At 41.7% G+C, this 23,787-nt stretch overlaps 1 protein-coding gene across 1 annotated transcript in view; it reads right to left on the minus strand.

The window, feature by feature from the left end:
• The window catches only part of GCC2 (GRIP and coiled-coil domain containing 2), a 62,032-nt gene that overhangs the window by 14,742 nt on the left and 23,503 nt on the right, over window positions 1–23,787 (minus strand). Inside the window, exons 7-17 of the mRNA XM_088445978.1 lie at window positions 22,334–22,406; window positions 21,389–21,489; window positions 19,566–19,664; window positions 18,807–18,926; window positions 16,611–16,775; window positions 15,836–15,940; window positions 15,442–15,604; window positions 14,199–14,299; window positions 14,041–14,118; window positions 13,385–13,522; window positions 1,017–1,138 (exon numbers count right to left, since the gene is read on the minus strand). Coding sequence (XP_088302104.1) covers window positions 1,017–1,138; window positions 13,385–13,522; window positions 14,041–14,118; window positions 14,199–14,299; window positions 15,442–15,604; window positions 15,836–15,940; window positions 16,611–16,775; window positions 18,807–18,926; window positions 19,566–19,664; window positions 21,389–21,489; window positions 22,334–22,406 — 1,265 coding nt within the window. The remainder of the gene's footprint in view (window positions 1–1,016; window positions 1,139–13,384; window positions 13,523–14,040; window positions 14,119–14,198; window positions 14,300–15,441; window positions 15,605–15,835; window positions 15,941–16,610; window positions 16,776–18,806; window positions 18,927–19,565; window positions 19,665–21,388; window positions 21,490–22,333; window positions 22,407–23,787) is intronic.

The raw sequence follows: 23,787 nt of genomic DNA on the forward strand, positions 1-23,787 counted from the left end.
ATGGATGAAAAATCGCCAGTAGACCAGGAATAACTCCCATTTGTGTGCCAAAATTGAGAAAAAGGGAGGGGAAAGGGGGGGGGAATAAGATTAGATACATAAAAAGAAAGAAATGTGCATAAAAAGGAAGATAAGAAACAATGACTGTATTAAACATAAAAAGAACATTGAAATGCCATAGTGTCCTTTGGGCACTTTAAAATAACTGACCATCCAGCAGAGTGGAGAAGTAAGTGAGATGAGTCAACACTTTAGTAAATTTAAATTTCTCTCAATTTTATATTTAACCACTTAACTGACGAATTCTCTCTCCAAAAACCGCTCCGAAATTGTCGTTTTTTTTTTATGATTGAATTAGGTCAGGAACAGCTTTTTAAAACTTATCAAACACGATTTTCTAAAAGAAATTTTTTTTTTTTTAAGCGCTGTATACCATAAAAATGGGAATTTTTATGCTATATAGTACTGTTGGCCATCGATAGAAACATCGATTGTGACCACAGCTACCGATGTGAGGGAAGGACAGCGCTGACAGCGGTACCTTCCCTGCCCGGCGGCTGCTGCTAGCCGGAGTTGGAGGGAGAGAAGGACAGCGCTGTTAGCGCTGCCTTCCCTGCCCTGTCAGCAGCCCCGGGCTGCGGCTAGCCGGCAAGGAGGGAGAGAAGGACTTCTCCACCCTGTCTTCTCCACCCTGTCATCTCGGCCCACGGGGAGGGGCATAGTGTGCAGAGGGACCAGGAGGTCCCTTTGTGATTGGCGGCTGCTAGAAAATTATTTTCCAGGAGCCGCCCATAGAGCTTTTCTGACTGGTCGTATCTGATACGACCATGTCAGGGAAAGCCCAGTCTGGTATGGTCGTATCTGATACGACCATGCCAGGCAAGTGGTTAACAGTGTTTGGGTAAAAACAGTACAAAATAAAGTAACATTATGAAAGCAAGGATTCCTAACTTACATGTCTGAGAAAGTAATCAAACCCAATTTATAATGGGAATATATAAAAAAAAAAAAGATACCTTTCCTGTTTGAAGGCTTCTTGTTCAGCTTGAGATGCAGATTTATTCTTTTGTTGTTTTAACACATTATGGACACGGACTTTGTAGCTCTCAAATTCAGCAGTCACTGCAGCCTGTTCTGCCTATGACAAAAAATAATTAACCTGTTCATTTATTCCTTGAAACACTATAAGTCATGTTTTGTGAACTTTTTTTTTAATCATGCACAGATAGAATCTATGCTGCTGGGTCAGTAATTCTCCTACTGTATCCAAAAACAGAAATCCCCAAAACATAGCCTGTTGGGGAAGCTTGAGTGTTGAGGTTGAGAACCACTGCCCTAGCTGAAAGCTCCATTGCATCAACAGAGATTTATTCCCTATGTGTCTCTGTAACAGAAATAGAACAGGCAGTCAAAACATCTGTACTAGTAGTTAAAAAACCGTCAGATAACCTGCTATCCTGTTGTCTGTGCATGTTACGTGCAACGCATAGTAGGATATAACATTTTCTTCTGCCCATGACATAACTTTCAATGCTGTTTATGAAAGCAATCATTGTTGATTGTTGGAAAATATCTTGAGATGTTTGTGTCAAAAAGAATTTGAAAAGTGATGATCAGCATACCATATTGCCCTATATTCACACAATGGCCCTCATTCAGAGGCGCTAGCAAAATGCGAGTGGTCGCTCTGAATGTGGGCGGCCGCTTGGGTTTTGAAGTGCGGCCTCCTGGTCGCCAGCTAAGCTGTGGGTTACCACACACAGCTTTAGCGACCGACCAGATTGACGGTCGCGATGGTCAAGACCATCGCGACCATCGGGGCTTGCGACGAGACCCTAAGGCTGGATCTCGGCAACCGCAAGCCCCAGGGAGCTTCCTGCTCTGATCAAGCAGGAAGCTCCCCCACTGACACCGCTGCTGTCAGTGCGGCCGCCACAAAACGGCAGGCGTTCCTTAAGGAACGCCTCAGTTTGTGAAACCACCCCCCCCCAACCACACCTACAAAACGGGGGAAGCCATCGATCAACATCGACAGCCGCCCCTTTTGTAGTGAGCTCCGGAGCGAGCCTAAACATCGACCCGCTTGCGAGCAGGTCTGAATGAGGTCCAATGTTTGCATGCAGGCATCTTTCACTCTGTACCACATCTCTAAATACATGAGCGCAGAACGGGTCTGGTGCCTGCGCAGAATCCCAAACATCGGGAATCTGAGTTCAGCAGTGCGATGAATCAGGCCCAAAGCTCCTTAAAACATCTTTCCATTTTATTATTCGGAGGACACAGCCGGTTTCAATCTTCTACAGCAATAGTGGTCCTAGCAGAAAAGCTGTCTACAGAAATATCAATTTTAGGCACAACTACCACTCAGAAGCTTCTTCATGATGAAAAGCATACATTTTCCCCTATTTAAGCAAATCTAAAAGGCGTTGCCCAAAAAAGAGGATTTTGGGGCACTTACTGTTGAATACTCTCTGATTCATGCTGGGGGACAATGGACCATGGGGTCCACTTAACTAAACCTGTAGCTTTAACCCTAATCTCCTCCTCTCTACAACCCCATCCTGCCAGTACAACTTTAAAAGTGCCCGGTATGGAGAAGCAGTAACCCACTGAAACTGTTATAACAAGAACACAGAACCGCAGGGGCCAACCAGTCAAAACACACAACGCAACACGAATGAGCATGAGGGAGGGCACGCAGTGCCCCCAGCATGAATCGGATAAAAGGATTCAATGGTAAGTACCCAAAAATAATCTCCTCTCTTCTATGCTGGGAGACACTGTACCATGGGAAGTTCAAACCTGCCTCCAAGGGAGGAAACACTCAGGCTGCCTGATTGGAGAACTGTACCCCAAAACTGGGCGTTGCCGGAGGCAAAAACATGAAACCTGTAAAACCAAGCAAACGTGGGGATAGCGGACCAGATAGCTGCATGGCAGACCTGTTCAGCGGAGGCCCCAAAGCGTGCCACCCAAGAGGTTTGCCGCCGCTCGAATAGAATGTGCAGACACTTTGTCAGGTGCCGTCTCCCAGCATCAGAATAGGCCGGAGATATTACTGAGCGGATCCAACGTGCAATGGTGTACTTCGTAGTTGACCAGCCACGTTTATGAGCTTCATACAGAACGAGCAAGGAATCCACATGACGAACGGAAGAAGTACTGTCCAAGTAGAGTCGCAGGACCCAGACGACATCCAACAGAGCAAGATCGTCCCGGGACATCGTTGAAGGATGAAACACAGGAAAGACAATTTCCTTGTTCAGGTGGAAAGCCGAAAGCACTTTCGGTTGGAATGAAGGAACTGTTCAGAGAACCGCCCAATCGTCATGGAATTTGAGGAACAGCAGCTAGCAAGACAAGGACCCAACTCGAAAACCCGCCGAGCTGAGGCAACGGACATAAAAAAACAATATCCACGTGAAAAATTTAAAGGTCTACGGAATCCAAAGGCTTAAAGGGAGCCTCCTTAAGAGCTGAGAGGACTAAGTTGTGATCCCATGGAGCCACCGGCGGCTGAAACTGTGGTTGAACCCCCAAACCCCTTGCAAAAGGTCCGAACTTCTGAGAGAAGGGTCAGACGCGGTTGAAAATGGACAGAGTGGAAATTTTTATTTTCAAGGACCCACGCCGCAAATCAATCTCCAAACCTCCTCGAAGAAAGCCTAAAAACAGAGGAAGGTAAAACCTGCATGTGTGCACCTTGCGCCGTTCACAACACAAGATTTAGACCTTACAGACGCTGTTGTAGTTGTGTGACTAAATCGGTCTCTGGGCATGCAACATAGTACGTACAACGGAAAGTGAAAACCCTTAGCCTTCAAGAAACTGGCCTCAAAAGCTAGGCAGTTAAAGCCAAAATCGAAGAAGGTCCTCGTGCCGAAACGGACCGTGCAGAAGCAGATCTGGTCGCAGTGGAAGCAGCCAGCCGGGACCTACCACCAACTTGAGGTCAGCTGTGTACCACGACCTGCATGGCCACTTTGGAACCACTAGGATCACCGGTACCCATTGCTCTTTGATCTATCAGAGTAACCGAGTTAACATGGGAATTGGGGCATGTCAGATGAAAAGTCTAAGGAATGGTCATGGCATCTACTGCGAAGGCCAGTGAGCATCTGGACCTTGCACAAATTTGAGGAACCTTGCAGTTGTGATGGACCACCTTTAGAAAGCGTCACGTCCGAACTAATTGCTGGAAGACCTCCGGATGGAGAGACCACTCCCCTGCCTCCCAATTTTCCATGCCCCGAATGAACACAATCAAGAGTGCTGGAACAAAGATTTCTGCCCAAGGATAGAATGCAGGATGCCTCCCCATTGCCCTCACACTCTTGGTGCCGCCCTGATGATTCACTGTACGTCACCAGCTGTGGTGTTGTCCGACTGAATCTTCACCGGCCGGCTAGGACGGACTGGGCCCCCAACAGAGCCAGACAGATGGTGCGAAGCTCAAGCACATTGATCGATAGGGCAGCCTTCGATGGCGATTAAAGACCCTGAAGACAGACTCTAAGTCACCGCGCTTCAACCGATGAGACTGGCGTCCGTGGTCACATTAACCCAAGTCGGAGTTGACCAAGGATTGACCTAGGAGCAACTGGTGGGAAACCAGCCACCAACAGAGGGATTGCAGAGTGCTGTCTGACAGAACCAGAAGCTGAGATGAGAGGTCATCTATGCACCCCAACCAATTTCGGAGTATTTCCCACGAGTGGAAGCGGGCGTACTGGATGGTCTCGAAAGTGGAGACCATCGTACCCAACACTTCATGCACAGCCAAAAGAACAGGCTAGGTACCAACAGCCAGGGCCAAAGCCCAGGAGGGCCAGGGCTTTGGACTCTGGTAGGACGACTCGCTGGAGGGAAGTGTTGAAGATCACCCTCAGGAAAAGGAGGTGCTGGCAAGGTGTCAGGTGAGAGTTAAGGATCCAGCCGTGATTCTGAAGTACCTGCGACGTGCAGTCCAGGTGGACCTGCAACTGGGAAGCCGTATCTGCCTTCATGAGCAGATTGTCTAAATAAGGAGTGACCAAGATACCATCCCTGTACAGTTGGCTCACCATCGCCACCATGATCTTTGTGAAGACGTGTGGAGCTATGGCCAAGCCGAATGGCAGGTCCTGGAACGGATAGTGAGCAGAGCTGACCGTGAACAAGAGGCGATAGTGATGATCTGCCCAAATAGGAGAGTGTAAGTACGCATCCCTGATGTCGAGAGAGGCCAAAAATTTGTTGGCTTCAATGCCTTGATCACCGGATTGGATAGATTAGATCCGGAAATGGTCCACCCAAAGTCTGGTGTTCAAGGCCCATAGATTCAAATTCGGGCGATAGGTGCCGTTGGGTTTCCGAACAAGGAAGAGGTTGGAGTAGAATTGCCACCTCTGTTCAGACACTGGAAAATAATAACTCCTTCCGAAAGTAGAGAACAGATTGCCTGGTCCAAGGCCACCCTATTCTCCGCGTCCCGGGGATAGAGCAGTTGTGAAAAAAACATTTCACCGGTGGACCCCTGAGGCTGATTATAACACCTCGGGGAACAATGCCCCTCCTCACTTAGCCTTGGATCCCGAGCACCTGTAGCCAACAGCAAACCTGCCCCGAGGAGCCGAACCCCTCGGGGCGAAAAAACAGTCTCGGGCAGATTGACCTCTAGGAAACACTCCCCCCACAAAAAGAGGAGCAAAAGACATGAAAATGCGGTCTCCACTGCTTTTCCTCCCCGGTAGCCTGGGCAATAATGGTATCAAATTTGGTGCCAAACAGCACTCCCATGCCAAAGTGAAGAGATTCCAAGGAACGTTTGCATTCGGCATCTGCGTCCCAGAAGCGGAGCCAGAGTGCTCTCCAAGCCGTGACTTATGTAGCTGAAACACTGGAGGCTACCTGAGCTCTGTCCAAGACGGCCTCACACACATTCAGTCGCCCCGCAAAGCTGTTCTGCCAAGTCCATTAAAGCATCTCTGGACAAGTCAACCTGAAGTCCAGCCACGAGTTTGTCAGTCCATGTATCCATGGCCAGAGCCACCCACTCTGCGGCCAGCAAAGGGTGAATAATGACCCAGGACTTAAGGCAACCTTCCAATTTCTTATCCAGTGAATCCTTAAAGGACATGGAACCCTGAACCGGGAGAGCAGTGTGCTTAGCCAAACGCGCTAGTGCCACATCAACCTTGGCAGGTTGCTCCCAAATGGTGACATCGTCTGCTGGAAGAGGCTAAAGGAATGCAAACTTGTGGGGAACAGAGAACTTCTTATCTGGGGCCTTCCATGCCTCCTCGATGAGCTAAGAGAGATCCGAGGAAGCAGGGAAAGTAACAATTCTCTTGCGCCTACGCTTTAACGCTCCCACCGCTTGTGCCTCCAGATCCACCCCCACGGGGAGAACCTACGCCTCTAGTAAATCACCCTCCTTCTCCTCCTCTGAATCCAAAACGTCCAAAGGCCCCCTGGAAGAAGGAAGACACTTTTGTGCCTAACGCAGCTTTGACTCTCAAAGTACTGTTCCTTCTTAGCGGAAACTTTCTTGAATTTTGCGGCTGGGGGACCACACCGGCCACTGCTGGCAACACAGCCCCCTCTATAGCAGAGACAGTCGTGGCAGCCGCTGGAGTCTGTCCCTCCTGCTGCAGTGCCAGAAGCTGCACCAAGACGGAGAGCGACAACCCAAAGCCTGTGCCCAGGCCGGCTCAACCAGGAGAAGACGAAGTGCTTCCCCGATGCCTGTGCGCAACTAGGCCCCACCTGACAGTCTGTGCACACAGCCCTGGAGTCCAACTGTCTACATGGCAATTTCACATGACACTGGGCACATATAAAAACAGCGCCGTAGTAGCGCTTTGCATTGACGAGCTTCAGTTTGTCAGCCACCGCTGCCACGCTTTTCTGATTACAGCGGACGAGGCAGATAAAAGTAAACAGATCACTGGAGAACTGCACTCCAAATACTCTAAAAGGGCAAGGGCTCGCTCTGTCCCTGGGCCCAGGCGGTCTCTGTTGAGACCGGATTGCTGTGGGGGGGTGCCGTAGGTGAGCACACATCTCCACCTCCGTGGCCGTCACCGTCAAGCTGCACTCCCTTCAGCTGCTCAACTCTGTGCGCGGTTATAGGCAGCGCACAGGCAGTTTACTAGAAAGGAAACACGAATATTAGAAATAAATGAGAAAAAAAAAAAAATAATTCGACAGCTCGCCCCATTTTGTAGGTGGGTCGGGGGGGTTGCTGCACAAATGGAGGCATTCCCGAAGGCTTTGCTCGTCCTTGCACTGCAGGCCAAAATGTAGTTTTCCCAGCTGCAGTGCTCCACACTCCTCTTGAATATATATCCTATACATATTTACATGTTCATATAGATTTAGTAAAAACATATACACACTGCCACTATAAAGCCCTTTAGCGTTGTGGGTAGTGAAGCTTATATTTTCATGGTCCCCAGTAGCCTGCAAAGTACATTCACTCTTCGTGGGGGTTATCTTGCTAATTGCCGCAGTCCAAGGCTGCATCACCACTACACACGTCATTTAAATTTAAATGTCTTAGTCCCGGCGTGCTCCAACACCCCCCCCCCCCCTTCCTGCATCAAGCTGGGACCTGACCTGTGAAGAGCAGAGTGTCAGTAGAATACTCAAGCCCTGGCTCCTTGTGCTCCTGGTCACTCAATATTTCTTTACACAGTGTCGCAGCTACCAGATACCTTGGGTACAGTGCCAGGCAGCGATTAAAGTGGGTCGAATTGGGGTGGTACTGCATTCTGTCAGTTCTATTTGAAAACGGAACCAGTTCTGTCTCCTCCAGCCAATCCAACCCGGCCTGTCAGGGAGTTGCCGGGCGCCCGCTGAGATTTTGTTACCAGCGGGCACCCGGCTCCTTCTCTACAGCGGCAGCCGGAGTTCACTCCTGAGCTCCGGCTTCCACAGTGGGCACTATGGGAGAGACGTCATGAAGTCTCTCCCATAGTTCCGAGGAGCGGGCGGCCAGACGGACGGCAGCAGACGCAGGAGCGGGGCTCAAGCTAAGTATTGTTACTGGGTTTTTTTGTGTAAGGGGCACTACTACTGGGGGCATTACTACAGGGGACACTGTCAATCGGGGCACTACATAAGAGGCACTACATAAGGGGGACCACTACAGTGGGCATTGCATAAGGGGCACCAATATAGTGGGCACTGCAGAAGAAGCTCTACTACTGTGGGCATTGTGTATAAGGGGCACTAATGCGGGCATTGTGTATAAGGGGCACTAATAAGGGTATTGTGTATAAGGGGCACTGATGCGGGCATTGTGTATAAGGGGCACTCCTGTGTCATAACATGAATAAGGGACACTACTATGTGGTGTAATGTGAATCGAGGGCACTGCGTGGCGTAATTTGAAATGGAGATACTATTGTGTGACCACGCCCCTTTCTTTTGAGTCTAGGCCCTTTTTGCGGCTCGCGCCTACGCCGCACGCTGTCCCTTTAATAAGCGCAGAGGGGGTTAATTCCACCATGTCTCTAAGACAACTTTAAGCCCTGGTGCTTTGAATTCAAAAAGCCACTGGCCACTGAGGTGCATCATTGCATTACTGAACAATAAAATACATTGGTATCAACATTTCTATTGGACACTTTGCACCGATTAGTCCTTTCAAATTGTGTTGCCACATGGGAATTAACCACTCAGTGCTGCAAGAGCCATTTTTGCAATGTGCAGGAGGTCCCTGGTTACTCCATTCTTGGCATTTTTTTTATTTTTACATTATGCTTATAGCACATGTATTGCTTTTATATACAAGAGAGGTGACTAAATATTTTATCGAATAGAAATTATTTTCTTTGCAAATACTTTGGGTACAAATAACGCAAATAAGTTGCCAAGTGTTAAAAGGTTTAGAAAAGCAGACTGATGCCTCTGGTGACAGTTATAAGAGTCTCAGATTAATGGCATTATTCAACTGAAATGATTCTAACAGCCATTCTATGTAATGCTAGCTGAGGGGAATTTACCCAAATTTAACATATAAAATGCAGGAATTGGCCACTTAACAGAAGCCGAATCATTTGGATAGGGGTTTTATTTAGCTGCTTAGAGCACGATCAAGAGCTTTACATAAAGATGCACAATTTTTGTTTATGATCTGAAACAATAATGATCATCATGAAAAATTGCAACTAGTTTATGTCGTTGCAAAATGTATATCTTACGTCAAGATCTGTGGCATGCATACTATGGAATTCAATTAGCAGTGATGGACGTGAGGTGCTGTTATTCCGACCATTTCTCAAGCATCTTGCTGCAATAGCTGCCAATTAAATGTGGGAGATGCACAGGAAATTCTGCGACATTGTTGAACAGTAATTATCAGGATGAACGCATCTGACATGGTTGCTCAGCCCTAGGAACTGAATAGGACTGCAGACACAAAAGGAGCAGCTCCATGCCCTTACTGTACTGCACATCCTGCTAATCCTTTTATACTTGGGTCTTAAATCTGTAATATGTTGCAGAGTAATCTCTTGGTGGGCCACATTCCGTGGTACATTTATAAGCTACAGGGAGCACACTTCGTGGTAGTTGACCAGCCTTTTTTTTTTCCTTTTGTGCTTATAAAATGTCAGAAAAATGTTAGACATTAAGGCACCAAGAAGCTATTTTATCATAAATGTATGATATGTACAAAACAAAAGGGGATGTATCTACAGTATGAGGACAAAAAAAAAAAATTACAGACCTGTTCTGAAGATAGGAATAGGTACTCATAGAACATGGAACCTGCTTGAAATGCATTAGGATTGTGGAGTATACTAGGGAGATTACTACTGCCTTCTGGAGAGTCTTAAAAAGTTTTACTACTTTCTCTCGAATGCCACTCACTGAGTCATTGACTTGGATGTTACATAGGATTTCAGCATTTATTATGGGAGGGCACTCAGGTAAGCAATGCAGGTGCTAATGTGTGGCAGTAAATTACCCTTCCCTTTGTGGCACTTACTTCACCTGGTATTGTCAGCTCTGAGTTCTTTGCAGACAGGGAATCTGGATTAGCTGGAAACACTATCCCGCCAAATCACACCTCCCCATTTCCCCCTTTCTAAACACCCAACTTGATCCATAGTCATCTAGATGAAATAATGATGACTCTTGCTGACGTTGTGACATTCAGATGCTAGTTTAATTAGATGTTCCTAGATTTAGAGCAGTCTATTGAAATTAAATAGCATTTTATCAACTCCTAGAATGCTGGCAGGCAGGCAAAACATCACATGTGGGAGGGGAAAATATACTGATAGACCTATCTGTTGGGAATGAATAATATATTCATGTACATATTTGCTAATATCATTTCTTAATTGGACTTCTTGACACAAAACACTAACAATTTAACATAAAAATTACAAATGAATAGGTTTCCAAGAAAGTGTTCAACCCATCCTATCAACTTTCAGAAACATGTACCTAAACTCCAGGTTTATTGTATACTAAAAATTTCCACTGGGATATAGGATTCTAAATAAAAAAGAAAACACTGAACAACAGGCTTTAGTAAAATTAAGTGCTAAACCTTTTGAAAATGGGATTCTTGGAGCAAGGCAACATCAATTATCTTAGCCTTGGCAGCTATAGCAAAGACTTACAGCCAATATTCTGTGGTTCGGCATTCAGTCCATTGTTCTTTAAACATGTGAGCTGTGGTTTGGTTTGAGATGAGGAGACAGCTGAAACATGTTTAAAAGAGACATGGATGCACAATGACAGGCAATCATTTACTAGGAGTCAGACAATTGCAAAAAGAAAAAAGGGGGTAGTTTTGATTAGGAGCACAAATACAAATTATAAAATGATCACTTATTAATTCATATTAAAAAGACCTATTCCATATCACATTGGTTAAGTTAAATCCACAGCGAAATATATTGTTTAAAACATAGAAAATAGACATTATAAGAGCTCAAGAAAATTAATTGTGTTTTAAAAGAGAACAAGATGTCTGTTTTATTGTGTCTAATTATTTGTCAAATATATATAATTGACTGCCAGCAAATTACTTGCTCTGCTCAAGTCCTATATTATTATGTACCAATTGTTAAATATTCCCACAATAAAATGTATTTAATAGCGTAACATAAGATTTCAAACCAGTCAATATGACATCATTATAAAAATATGTATCTTAGGTCAGGCTAATATTCCATGAGCAGTGATACCCACATATGAGTTGGTGTCCCAAGTAATAATTGCCTCCTATTAGTTTATCACTGTGAAATTCATAAAAAGGCAATATTTCCAATATTCTAGGGTCTCTATTATGTTGTTGTTGTGGGTTGTCACATAGAGGCTTCACAAATGGCCGATAATGCCGTTATAAAGAAAAGCGCATAATGTCTCCCAGGTTGCTACTGTACATATCACCCGTTAATTACCTATAATAAATAGGATAATTCATCACAGGAACAGAAGTGACCTATATCTGGAGACTCAGAAGCTGGATTTATTAGCTCATTTTAATATTTATGCAAAAACATCTAGTACTTCAAGATAGAGTAACATACTAATACTTGGGAATGGTAGAGAAAATTGATCTAAATGTAACTCGGATATCCAAAATATTGTTATTCAAATCAGAGATACACATTGAACATAAGACTCCTTTCCATAAAGCTAATAGATAGTATTATTAGTCCACCTTAAAAACTATTAGCATGCGTAGATCCTCATGCAGCGATGTATTCAAAGTGTTAGCTGTAAATGTATTTTCAAATGTTAGCTTATTTAATGGTATGAGAAAAAAAAAAATAATATATATATATATATTTTTTTTTTATATTTATTAGTAAGCTCCTAGGAACAGGGTCCTGCTCCCTACTGTCTCACAGCCCTCTAATCAAGCACTTCAATGACAGCCTTCACCTTCCCAGCTGTACTGTGTATGGATAATTGTGTTGCTAATTGTTACTTGTGCTCTGTTTATATTTTGGTTACTGTATTGTAAAGTAATTTTAGTTGTGGCGCCCTATATATAAAATGTAATAATATTAAGTATAGTAAAAGACAATATAAAACATTTAACTTACAATCTTAAGTATAACCAAAATAATTAAATACATAAATATTATATATATATTTTTGCATCTGTTTTCACTGATGGGAAATGCAGCCTAAAATAACAGGCTACTCCATCTTCTCTAATCAAACTATGGGTTGAGCTACACTATTCAATTAATACTTCCAGTTCTAGAGCTTTCATGCTGGAATAATTAGCTGCTTCCAGAACAGAGTCCATTCATCCAGACTAGGGTCTCTAGGGGTGGTGCAATGTAATCTGATATACATAAACGCATGAAAATCTCCCATCCCTATGTACCAACATATTTCAGGTGATTCCTCTGCAACACACAATGTGATACTGCATGAGAAACTCAGTTAGTGGTTTCAGTAAACTCCTTTGCTGTGAAGTGGAACAGCCTACATCTAGATTGATCTGAAGCTGCCGATCTGGGCCTCACAGTTATGTTTACTGTTTGCACGTAAGCTTAGTTTAGTGAGACATAAAAGACTTGCAAAATGTGCAATTTCTAGGATTTCACACAGATCTATTTGCACAAGGATAGGCAACGTGCAAGTGTGCACTGCTAATGATGACGGCTGTGAAACCAAGCGTATGGGTACGTGCAGTACAGTTGCATGGAAGCATAACAATTAACATATGAAGAATATCTGCATTTAATTCTATGCTCGCGATGCAAGTATGCTTGCTTCCAAACCTACGTGCCAGTCTGCATTGGCTCCTTAATGTTCTCATCAAGATTGGTTTCACTGATGATCGATGGAGATTGCAGCTGCTTTAGGAAACAGAAGTTGTTCCCAGACACGACCCTCAAGGCACTCTAATAGTCAAGGTTTTAATAATATCCATGCTTAAGCACTGATTACGTAATTAATCATCTATGCACAAGCATAGTTATCCTTAAAACCAGGACTGGTAGGGTGCCTTGAGGAATGAATTTGGGCAACACTGGGTTACGAGAGATATGTGAAACCAAGATAGACAAAATAAAAACGTAGGACTTGGTAAAAGTCGTCAGCAGCATCTAAAGAACTAATGACAGGAGACTATAGAAAACAAAGCTGATTCAGCGAGTGGAGGCAAAATTTACCATTGTCACATCTCACAAGTGATTTTTCTAACATTGAGGGGGCCTCTACTTAGCAGCTTGATATCCAAGGCGCTGGGAAGCATCTACCATGTAATAGTATCCATTTCCCAGTTCGTATCACCTCAGAAATCTGAAGATGTTGAACTTACTGCCTAATTAAGTGTTGTTAAACACTGGTGTGAGAAAACCCTGAGAATGTGAACTCTGCCATGTACACAATCTGCAGCGCAGAAGAGATCTCATACCTTTGCAGCAGTGCACTCCTCCTGAAGAGCTAGCATCTTTTGCTGGTATGTGTTTCCTGCTCGTTGATGCTGTTCTGCCAAAGTTCTGAGCTGCTCTTGTACTTTGTGTTTCTCTGATGTCAGCTCCGCAACTTGAATCTAAGACAGTAAAGTATAAAGAAGGTAAAATATTTTACATATTTGTTTAAGAAACCACGTGAAAGATAGGTACTAAAGAGATGAAGCACACATATACACATAGTAAGTCGCTGCGGAACCCTTGTGGCGCCATATACATATAGGAAAATAATATAAATATATATATATATATATATATATATATATATATATATATAACATTTTCCCACTGATCTTTTCCTGGTGCACCATGCTCTATCTGCATTTGTCATCTCCCCATCTCCTTAATGCATGATGTTCAATGATTCAGCTGCCATCATACATAAAAAGCTTATATAACCTGTATGTCTTCCAATTAAATTATGAAAGTTGATCAGGTGCTGCCAATGAGAGGCCTGAGAATATATATATATTTTTTTATAAATAATTGAAATTTCCCAGGATGTCTAAAATGCAAGACAAAATCTCTAACAGTAATACAGTAGATTCCAACTTAAAACACAAAAAAGAAAAGTCATAATCATGTGTCTAATTTATACCTTATAAGCTTCCACGTGTTGCTGGTTTGCCTCCAGCTCCCCTTTCAATGAGGCCTGGAGAATTAAATGATCCGATTCCTAAGTAGAACAGAACATGTACATTAGTAAGGTGAACATGGAGAGCAGAGACGGAAGGCTACACAACTCGGTGCACTTACAGCTTGCTTGGAATCAGCCAGCTCCTTTTTGGTCTTAATCAGCAATTGCTTCATCTTTCTGCTGCGCTCCTCATGCTGTTCCACCGTTGTTTGTAGTAATGCTACACAAAGAAATATAGGACATTAGAGTAAAAGTTTAATATATGTGCGGAAATAGAGCACAAATAAGGAGATATGTGTACAAAGCATGCTGCTCTTATATAAGTGATCTTACAGCACATATGGCAAACCTGAATAAATTAATACAGTTGTAGTGGTCTGAGAAAAGTAATTTTTAACATACTGAAACTTGATATTAAAACTGGCTCCTCTTCCACTAACATTTATACAAGCAATGAGACTTTACGGTCACTTCTCTATGACTTCTTGGTTTATAACTGCACGTAATTGAGTAATATATTTCTATGTGATGGTCAGTGATTTGCTGTAATTTTGTTTGCTGTTTTTGTTTATTTAATGAAACTCAGTAAAAACTACTTGGTAAAAAATACATGGTATTTAACTCATATTATATACAAATTCTATCAGGGGCAAAAATAAACAAAATAAAACTCAGTGACATTTTTAGTTGTGTGTTCTCAGCATACACCCTCTTCCCCCTAACATGCAGTACATGTTATGTATGGCACTGACCATGCCGCCCATCATCCATTATAAGGACTTTACCAGAAAGTGAACCATGATCTGTGAGTAATATGATCATCAAGAACTTCCTCCTGCAGTGAGTGTATCAGGAATGCAGTGGCAAAATATGCTGGTATAATCAATGGGAAAAATGCTTGCATACACAGAGCACACATGGAATGAATATATGGCGTAACCAAATGGAGAACAAAATGCAGGACAAAACAACAACATAACGGTTCCAGAAATGTTACAAAAAAATAATGTTGTGACGAAAAAAAATTATTATAATTTGCAGATGTGCTTTTGATTCACTAGTTTATATACCCACTCATTTATATAAAGTCTACTCCATGATAGGTGTATAATTCAGGTCCGGCCTCAGAAGGCATTACAAGAAAATACAATACAGTTAAAATTGCATGAAATTAGCATATGTACTTTTTTGGAACATTTCATACAATTATCACTATATAATATTCAAAATATGTATTTTGCTAGCCTAAGAAACAAAAAATACCCATAAAAAGTCAAAAACGTTACAGCCCAGTTAAAAGTTAACTATAACAGCCCTTTAAGAACGTGATCAGATGAATAATATTTAACATGGTTCCCTTACATATTTCTTCTTGCATCATTTCCTGTTTCTGCTTCTGCACACGGATCTCCTGCTCCAAGTCCTCCAGCTGACTGTTCTTATGGGTAATACTTTTGTTGAGCTCTTTGACCAAGCGATCATAATCAGCAATTTCCATATCCATCAGCGTGCTCTTCTGAGCATCCTGAATTAAAAAGCCTTGTCAAGACAGAGCACAGACTTATATGCTGACTCAGGAAGTTTCTAATGCTTCCAATCGCGAAGTAAACAACATGTCTAAGCAGAAAAGTCCTACATACGCTGTGCATAATTAGAAAGTAAGCAGAATCAGCGCCTTCCACACCTGCAAACCTTGGCATGAAAGTACGCCGTCCAGCTAACAATGCCCCTTAGCATTCCTAGTTAGATATTTTACCTTCCTGACAAGCCCAAGCTCTTCTGTGGTTTTTTGAAGCTGTTTTTTTTCTTTTTGAAGTTGTGCTTGAAGTTCTTCAATCTGTTTTAGTGCATAGTTGTGATCCTAAGAGTAAAAAGATGCCAGTAAGGACAGCACAGCATGTAATAAACCTCAGGACTGCTTTATATTAATGATTTCCAATTTTTTTTATTGCACCCTCAATTTGTTTCCTGGCTGATCTGACTAAACTGTGAAACAATCACACTTCTATGTATTAGACTGTAGACAGAAGGGCAAGTGCACACATTTCATTTATGGCACAAACACTGTCCTAATTTCAACCATGTTAATTTCTGCGGATATCTCATTAGCTAGATATTGTTCAATAAACAGGAAACACATACATCTGCAATTCTACTTTCATCGATGCAGTTGACTCTGAAAATAGCATTGATTCCCATCTGTATTCAAGCATGCAATCCAGAAGCTTTCCGTGCCACTCTCAATCAGTCCCTAGGTCTTAAATATTGCTTTAATAATGATATTGTAAGCAAATTATTTTGTAGTACTAGACTTATTTTCTCAAGATCATACAATAAAGAACACATTCAAAGGTTTGTTGGTCTGCAGTTATTTTAAAATCCTACACAATTGTGTCCAAAGGCTCAAATATGTAGTAATAAGTAAATATTTGTATATTATACAATCCCATTAAGTAAATCTCAAGTTTGATCAAGTTATTTTAATAACTGGACCCATAAAATTTATCTGTACAGTACGTAATGAGGTTTACCTTGATTTTCTGCTCTTTTATTAACTTTTCAGCCTCTAAGTCTTTTTCTAATGCAACTTTAGCTCGCTGAAGTTCCAGTAACTGTGCTTCAATTAGCTTGTTATTGGTCTGCAACGTTTCCATGTGGGTTACCAGGTCTTCATTGGCAGAGTTAATTTTTTGTTGCTGAAATACAAAGCCCATTGCTAAATGACCAAAAATATATATATTTTTTTTAACACTCTACTAAAAAATAAAGTTTTTTTTGTTAATTATGTGTATCCAAATGTTGGGGGAAAATAAAGGTATATCTAACCAGAATGTCCTTTTTCTGAATGGAGGCTGCACGTTATACACATTCTCCCGTTTCTGAATCAGGACCATATGTATTAACTAGATGAATATCCAAGGCAGTAAAAAGATAGTGCTTACAAGATTTTTTGTGTGTGTATTATATGTAGTTTTATTTCATAGTTTTCATTTAGATAGATACAGTATAATGGGATAAATCTAAAAAGGAAAGGTTGGTTCTATACATAGTAAGATTTTAATGCCTTTGATATTAATTTAATTAACAAATGTGCTTTTTATGCTAATATTGGTTATTCTAGTCTTTCATAGTTCCTTACTATTACTATATTAGGCAATCATTTATAGGGTTTGGAAATGAACCATAAAATACATAAATATAAACATCATATGAATTCAATGAATAAAAAACTTATATACGCCTTTTACATAGGAATGGCAGCAAGTGACCATATAAAAAAAAAAAAAAAAAAAAAAAGGCTGGCGTGCTCTGACCAATCACATAGTGCTGTTCTCATAGCCTATCGCTGGCAGGTAATTGCCTCTTCAACAACCAGGGTTGCTAATAAAACGCTCCTATTGTTGGGGTGGCAATTCTGCATCATGAATCAGGAGAAGAGGGGGAAATCACTCAAAGTGTGATCTTCCATATTACTGCAGTAACTTTTGGGCATGTGGAGAAGAATTGATGGGCTTATAATGGGCATGTGGAGGTATCCGATCGGCACATAAAAGTGATTTGGGGAGGTCTGAGGACATGTAAAAGATCACGCAGGGGCGGTACAAGAGGCATGTAAAAAAATACATGCAGTGAGATCTGAGAGGAATTTAAAGGGCATATGAGGAATTCTGATGACATTCTTATATTTTTATTATTATATTTGTCTGACTTAATATTAGTTATGACAAATAGATATATACATATGCAAATACATGGGACCCTGAAACAGTTAAGTACAGATGTGTCCTTATACATCTTTGCTGCAGTCGTGCTAAAAGCCATTCTTAGCGCGGAATCAGTATGAATGACCGCCGGACTCCAGCCCGGCAGTTCATATCCCGACTGCCACAGCCCGGTGGTTTAAAATCCCGACAGCGAAGGTAAGTCTACTATCCCTACCCCTCTCCCCCCCTAACCCTAACCCTCCCTTAGGGGTGCCTAACCCTAAGCTCCCCCCGTTAGTGCCTAAACCTAACCCTCCCTTCCCCTAACCTAACCCTAAGTCCCCCGGGGGTCTCTAAACCTAACCCCCATATCCCCGGCTGTGTAAACTTTCCCCGGCTGAGGATGATCGGTCCGGCGTCCTATCGGGTTCTGGCGTCGGGATTAACAGACATCGGTATTTAAAAAAAAAAAAAAAAGACGACGCCCGACGCATCTGCAGAACTACAAATTTATAAAAATGAAGAGTCCTTTCTGAGATAATCAGACTCCTAGTTTTCTAACTGGGGCATGAACACTGCTGATATTGCCGAAAATTTTGTTGTACCCATCACATGATCCAGCTTGACTCTTTCATTGTAAGGCAACGCTATGTGCCTCATTAACGGTTTCCATACACCACTATGGTGGTGTGGTCATACTGAATGCTGATGGACTTTTTCTGAAAGAGTGGTTGAGACCAGACTGCTATCTGTCTGGGAGCCAATATGCACTTCACCAGTCTCTGTAAAGTCTATTTTGTCCTGGAAAAGAAACACATTCTGCTTTTGACTATTAAACAGCGGTGCAAGAAAACTCTGTCTTAAACAAGATAATTTCCATATAAGGGATGATTATCACACCCTTGGATCTCAAGAGAGGAAGCATAACCCCACCACACCCCTTGTTATGACCTGTGGTGAAGTTTCCAGACCAAAAGAAGCAGACTGAGCAAAGAGCAATATTTTATGTTTTACAGGATTCACCTCAAGAGTAGCAGCCTGCAGCTGTCGTGAAAGCTCTTCCATCTGATGGCCTGTAGATCTGACTCGCTCCTTCCCCACTTCCAGCAATTCCACTTGTTTGTCATACTCTAGCAAAAGATTCTGCAATAACAAACCCAGCAATTAACGGTAGCATATGCTATGGGGGTCCATTCACTAAAAATTGCTGGGATGTGAGGGAATAAATCAAACTATAGACTAGAAAGAAAACAAAAAGTTGACTCTCAGCTTAACCCTCTGCAGAGGATATCTTTATCCGGTGAGCGGACAAGTTCCAGGATGTACGAAAGCCGGATATGCCCTGGAGTAGCACCAACGGATTTGCTGAGATACTGAGCGGAGATCCTTTGTGGTGTCTGCATTTAGACCATTATTTGCACATGAGATAGAGTCACTCAGACCCTGCAAAATATGTATGTTTGTAGTCTATGGCTAGTGACATTCCTTAAGTGCTTCTTGTCTGGTGGGGGAAAGCGGATGACGTCGCTCACGGTGGCTTTATATGAGGAATGGAGTTTATTCTGATTGAGATGGGTACATTCTAGATCTTTCTGTTCAGTTGGGTGTTAATGATACAATTGCAGTTGGATGGCAGCCTGTCTTGACAAAGGTCTCAATGCGGACTGAAACATAATTGATCTTCATTTGTGACATGTTTGTATGAGTTAATAGATTTGTTTATTTATTGATATTTAAAACCTAGTGAGTGCATGGTTACTTAGTTGGAATTATATTGTGTACCTGATAGCTTTCTGCACCTTGAACAAGGTCCTTAGTGGAAGACATCAGCTGGTCCTTTTCTGCTCTTACCCGCTCCAATTCATCTCTCACAGAGTGCACCTTAACAGAAAACAGCAAAGACAATTGTGAGAGCAATTGCTACCTATTTTCTAAAGGAGGGTTGATTAAAAAGGCTTGTTTCTATATTTTTAAGCAAAAGCTATTAAGGCATATATAGAAACACCCTACTTTAATGCCTCTATACAACTTCCATATCCAGGCCAAACAAAAGCTTTTCTAGCAGTCTCATTTTAAAGTTATAATGGGGCTCCTTCTGAGTCACACTTCTGGTGTGACTGTTTTAGCATCTTTTGCAGTGGTTGTGTTTATACGCTAATGCTCGTATCAGCCCTGCCCCTGGTGTATAAGTGTACATCTGACTGTGCAAGGCCTGGGACACCCACTTTGAGAGTCTTCAGGTGGTGTAATACAGTTTGGTGGATCTTTAGATGCCACCATTGGTCGTGCCATCGAAACTTGCACAAGCCCTATGGTCTCTAAAAATTTTTTGCATGGGCATGGCCTCCAATGTGAGCGATTAAGTGGCTGTGTATGCAAGAACTTCAATGACACACCTGCAATGCTCCCATAAGATGGACCATCTCCATGCATCTGCATAGCCGCCTCCCAGTCAGCACCAAACATTTCCAATACATTTCTCTGTGTGATAGTTTCAAATATGGCAACTGCAACTCAGTATGAACTTACATTAGACATAGTTGTACAAATTGTCTTTACTGCTCATGTGTTTAAGTCCAACCGACTTAAACACATGAGCAGTAAAGATAATTTGCACAACTATGTCCGATATTGCGAGCAACTCACAATTAGGCCCAATTTGTTTTCACTAGCAACTATATATCAATGCAGAAAATATTCCTACAAACCAACATAAAGGTTTTACATTTACAAGAGCCCAACTCATTGCAAATCATTTGCAGTTTGTGCTCTAAATTTTATTTTGTTTTGCCTATAACAATTGCAGCTTTAAACCTAAAAGCTAAATTGCAGATATCTGGCAACTGCCTGTAACACGCAGGCTATTGCCTACACCTTTTGTCGGGGTTCCATAAATTAAGCAAATACAATTAGAACTGCCTATAAACTGAAATCTATGCAGAGGCAAACTGATGTAAATACACTGACAAAATAGGTTATATCGAAATCTGAGTACACCAAGAATGTGACCAGACTTCATGTATACGACCAGTTTATAAATCGTTAAACCATTATGATTTTCTTCCAGAATTATTATTATTTTATTTTTTTTATCGGATTAGACTCATTGGTTAGATTGCTTATGTTTTAGAATCATCCCCAGGGTTCACTTTATATGCAGATCCTGTAGAAATATATTCATATTTTTTTTGTAGTGTTATTTATTAATTTATGAACTTGTCACATTAAGGGGAAGATTTATGTAGCTGCGAGTTTTGAAGCTTTAATTGAATCTCTGCCTACAATATGTAATAGTGCTAATAATTGGGCTAGATGTGAGTAAAAATGTCCTTTGATGCTCAGAAGTTTTTTTTAAAGGATTCCTCTTAACCACTATGATTCACAGGGGCGAATCACAAGAGGGGAGGGACCGTGTGCAGCCTCCATGAGGGCTGTCCCTTCTCTCGCCATCAGATTCCTCAGATTCTAGCAATGAGTTTACTGCGCATGCACCATTTTTCCAGTGATTTCTGTAGTGCGCATGAACACCCTGCACCCATTATAGATATGCCCATGGATTTATGGGAAACGCTAGTCAGACATGCCGCCATAATAAGAGCATTTACCTCCTTTTTATTAGCATCCAGTTCTTTCTTTGCTTTAATAGCAACTCCTTTAATCTTGTTACATTTTTCCTCTTTTTCCTTACATTCTCTTTCTAGGTTTTCTATTGTGGAAAGAAAATAAAACTGTTAATTTATAAAATATGGCAAAAACTACTTCAGTATCCAGTGAAGATAAAAAAAAATAAAAAATTAATATATAGGGATGGGCACGCCCAAAATTACAAAGAGACACAAAATTCATGGCAACAATAAATAGGTAATCAAATGAAGGCCACAAACAAATGCAATGCATGTACAGTCCTACTACTAAAATTATAAAAAAATTTATTTTACATCCTATAGAGTAGGGGATGTAGTCGGCATCTCGGCGCACACAATGCCGGTGATCAGAATCCTGGCACGGGAAACACGGCGGTTGCGATCCCAACAGTGAGTATCAGGGTAAGGTTTAGGCACTAGGGGGAGGATTAGGGTAAGGCTGCAGGGAGCCTTAGGGATAGGATTCGGAAAAGGTGGGTTAGGATGCAGGAAAGGAGAGTTTGAATACTTACCTGCATGCGTCAGGATTTCCACCGTCAGGATTACGCTGCTGGGATTCTGACCACCGGCATTATCAGCATCAGAATCGTGTACCCAATCCATAGAACAGCCCAATTAAATAGACTCTTCTCTAAAATCAAATCTCTTCAGTAAGAAAAAAAATTGTGCAAAATTTTCCTTTTTACGCCAACCTCACTCTCTTTCAAAAACACCCCCAGTGAGGGGCTATTCTGGAAGACCCGAATAAAAAAAAATAAAAAACTACAAAAAAGTCAAATTGGGATATTGTGGTATAATAATTCCATGCATGGATCCAGTATAAAATAGGCACTTAAACGAAGCTATGTAACATTTAGATGGAAAATTTTAAGTAATAAATTACATTATACAAATACATTACTGTACCTATTTTCTTTTGAAGGTCTAATATAAGATTTTGCTGTTCAAGTTCCCAAGTTTTTGATTTTGAAAGAGACTCCTATAATGAAAAATAAGTACAATCTCAATAACAGCTTCGAGATACACAACCAGGTGTTAATCTGTGTAGATTTCTATAGCCTTTCACAGCGTAAAACCTATTAACATTCAGATTTTGCTACGTTCGTTAAACATCTAACCAAAAGCTCTAAATTATTGAGAACAAATTAAGTATTTAAATTAAGGGGATATGTAAAAGGATTTATATTTGGAGTTATTGCAGTGAGCTCTAACAGAAAAGCATAATTATAGGAAAAAATATTTTCCAAATGTGCTTGTTACTCAAGCTCTTTCTTGAGTTAATAATCAGGTAACAGGAATGTACTGTAGAAGGCTAGTTATAAAAACAATATTATAGTAGACTTAAAAAAAAAAATAAAAAAAAAAAATTAAAATACAAAGTTGGTACAATTTAAAATGGCAACTTACAACATTGAAAAATATATATGCACATTTTAAATACCATGACAAGACTTAGAGCAGGGATGGGGTGCCTGGAGCATTCTTAGGATGCTTCAGATGGTCACACCACTGCCCTTACAGCTCCCAGGAGCATCCTCAGGATGCCCCAGGCATTGCTGTAATCACCGGTGATTGTGGGCCCGCCTCCGTGTGACATCACACGAAGGGCATGGCCAGCATCAGGCCGGCAAATAATGTTATATATATTAAAATGGCCCTCGGTAGACAAAGGTTCCCAACCCATGATTTAAATAGATTGTTATGGGGGGGGGGGGGGGGGGGTGTAAAACTACTAACAATCTAATTGGATCATTTTCATGCAATGACAGCAAAGATATTACAATTTGTGCAGTTTTCCAACAACTCCCCTCCCCAATATAACAGCTACAGACATGGATAAAATTGTTAGTACCCTTCCGTTCAAAAAGAACCACCCACATTTTTAAATAAATAGAAAGTGGTAAAAGTAATTGGCATCCATTAGTTTATTCTATATTTCATAGAAATCAGACTTTGCATTTGTTTTTAATGGAATATTTTGTCAGACCAGGGCTCCACAATTTCTGATGGCAGCCCTGGTCACATCCTCAGATTGAGCAGCATGTAGGGCTGACTTGAGGATGAGACAGACGCCGCAGCGGGAGCGCGCATAGTGCGTACACACTGGACAATTTCAATGATTTGTCGTTACGATCCATCGGAATCGGGCAAATCGTTCAAAATATCGTCTAGTGTGTACCCAGCTTTAGAGGCAATTGCTGCAATCAAGCAATTTCTGTAGCTCTCAAAAAGACTTCTGCACCTGTCAAACAGACCAGGGCTCATAAAAAGCCACTTCAGAATAGTCCAATGTTTTGTTCTTATCCATGCTTCGATGCTTTTAGCTGTGTGCTTTGGGTCATTATCCTGTTGGAATACCC

This window comes from Taudactylus pleione, unplaced genomic scaffold (genome assembly GCF_031769625.1).
Source record: "Taudactylus pleione unplaced genomic scaffold, aTauple2 ptg000391l, whole genome shotgun sequence".
In the NCBI taxonomy this organism is placed as follows: Eukaryota; Metazoa; Chordata; class Amphibia; order Anura; family Myobatrachidae; genus Taudactylus; species Taudactylus pleione.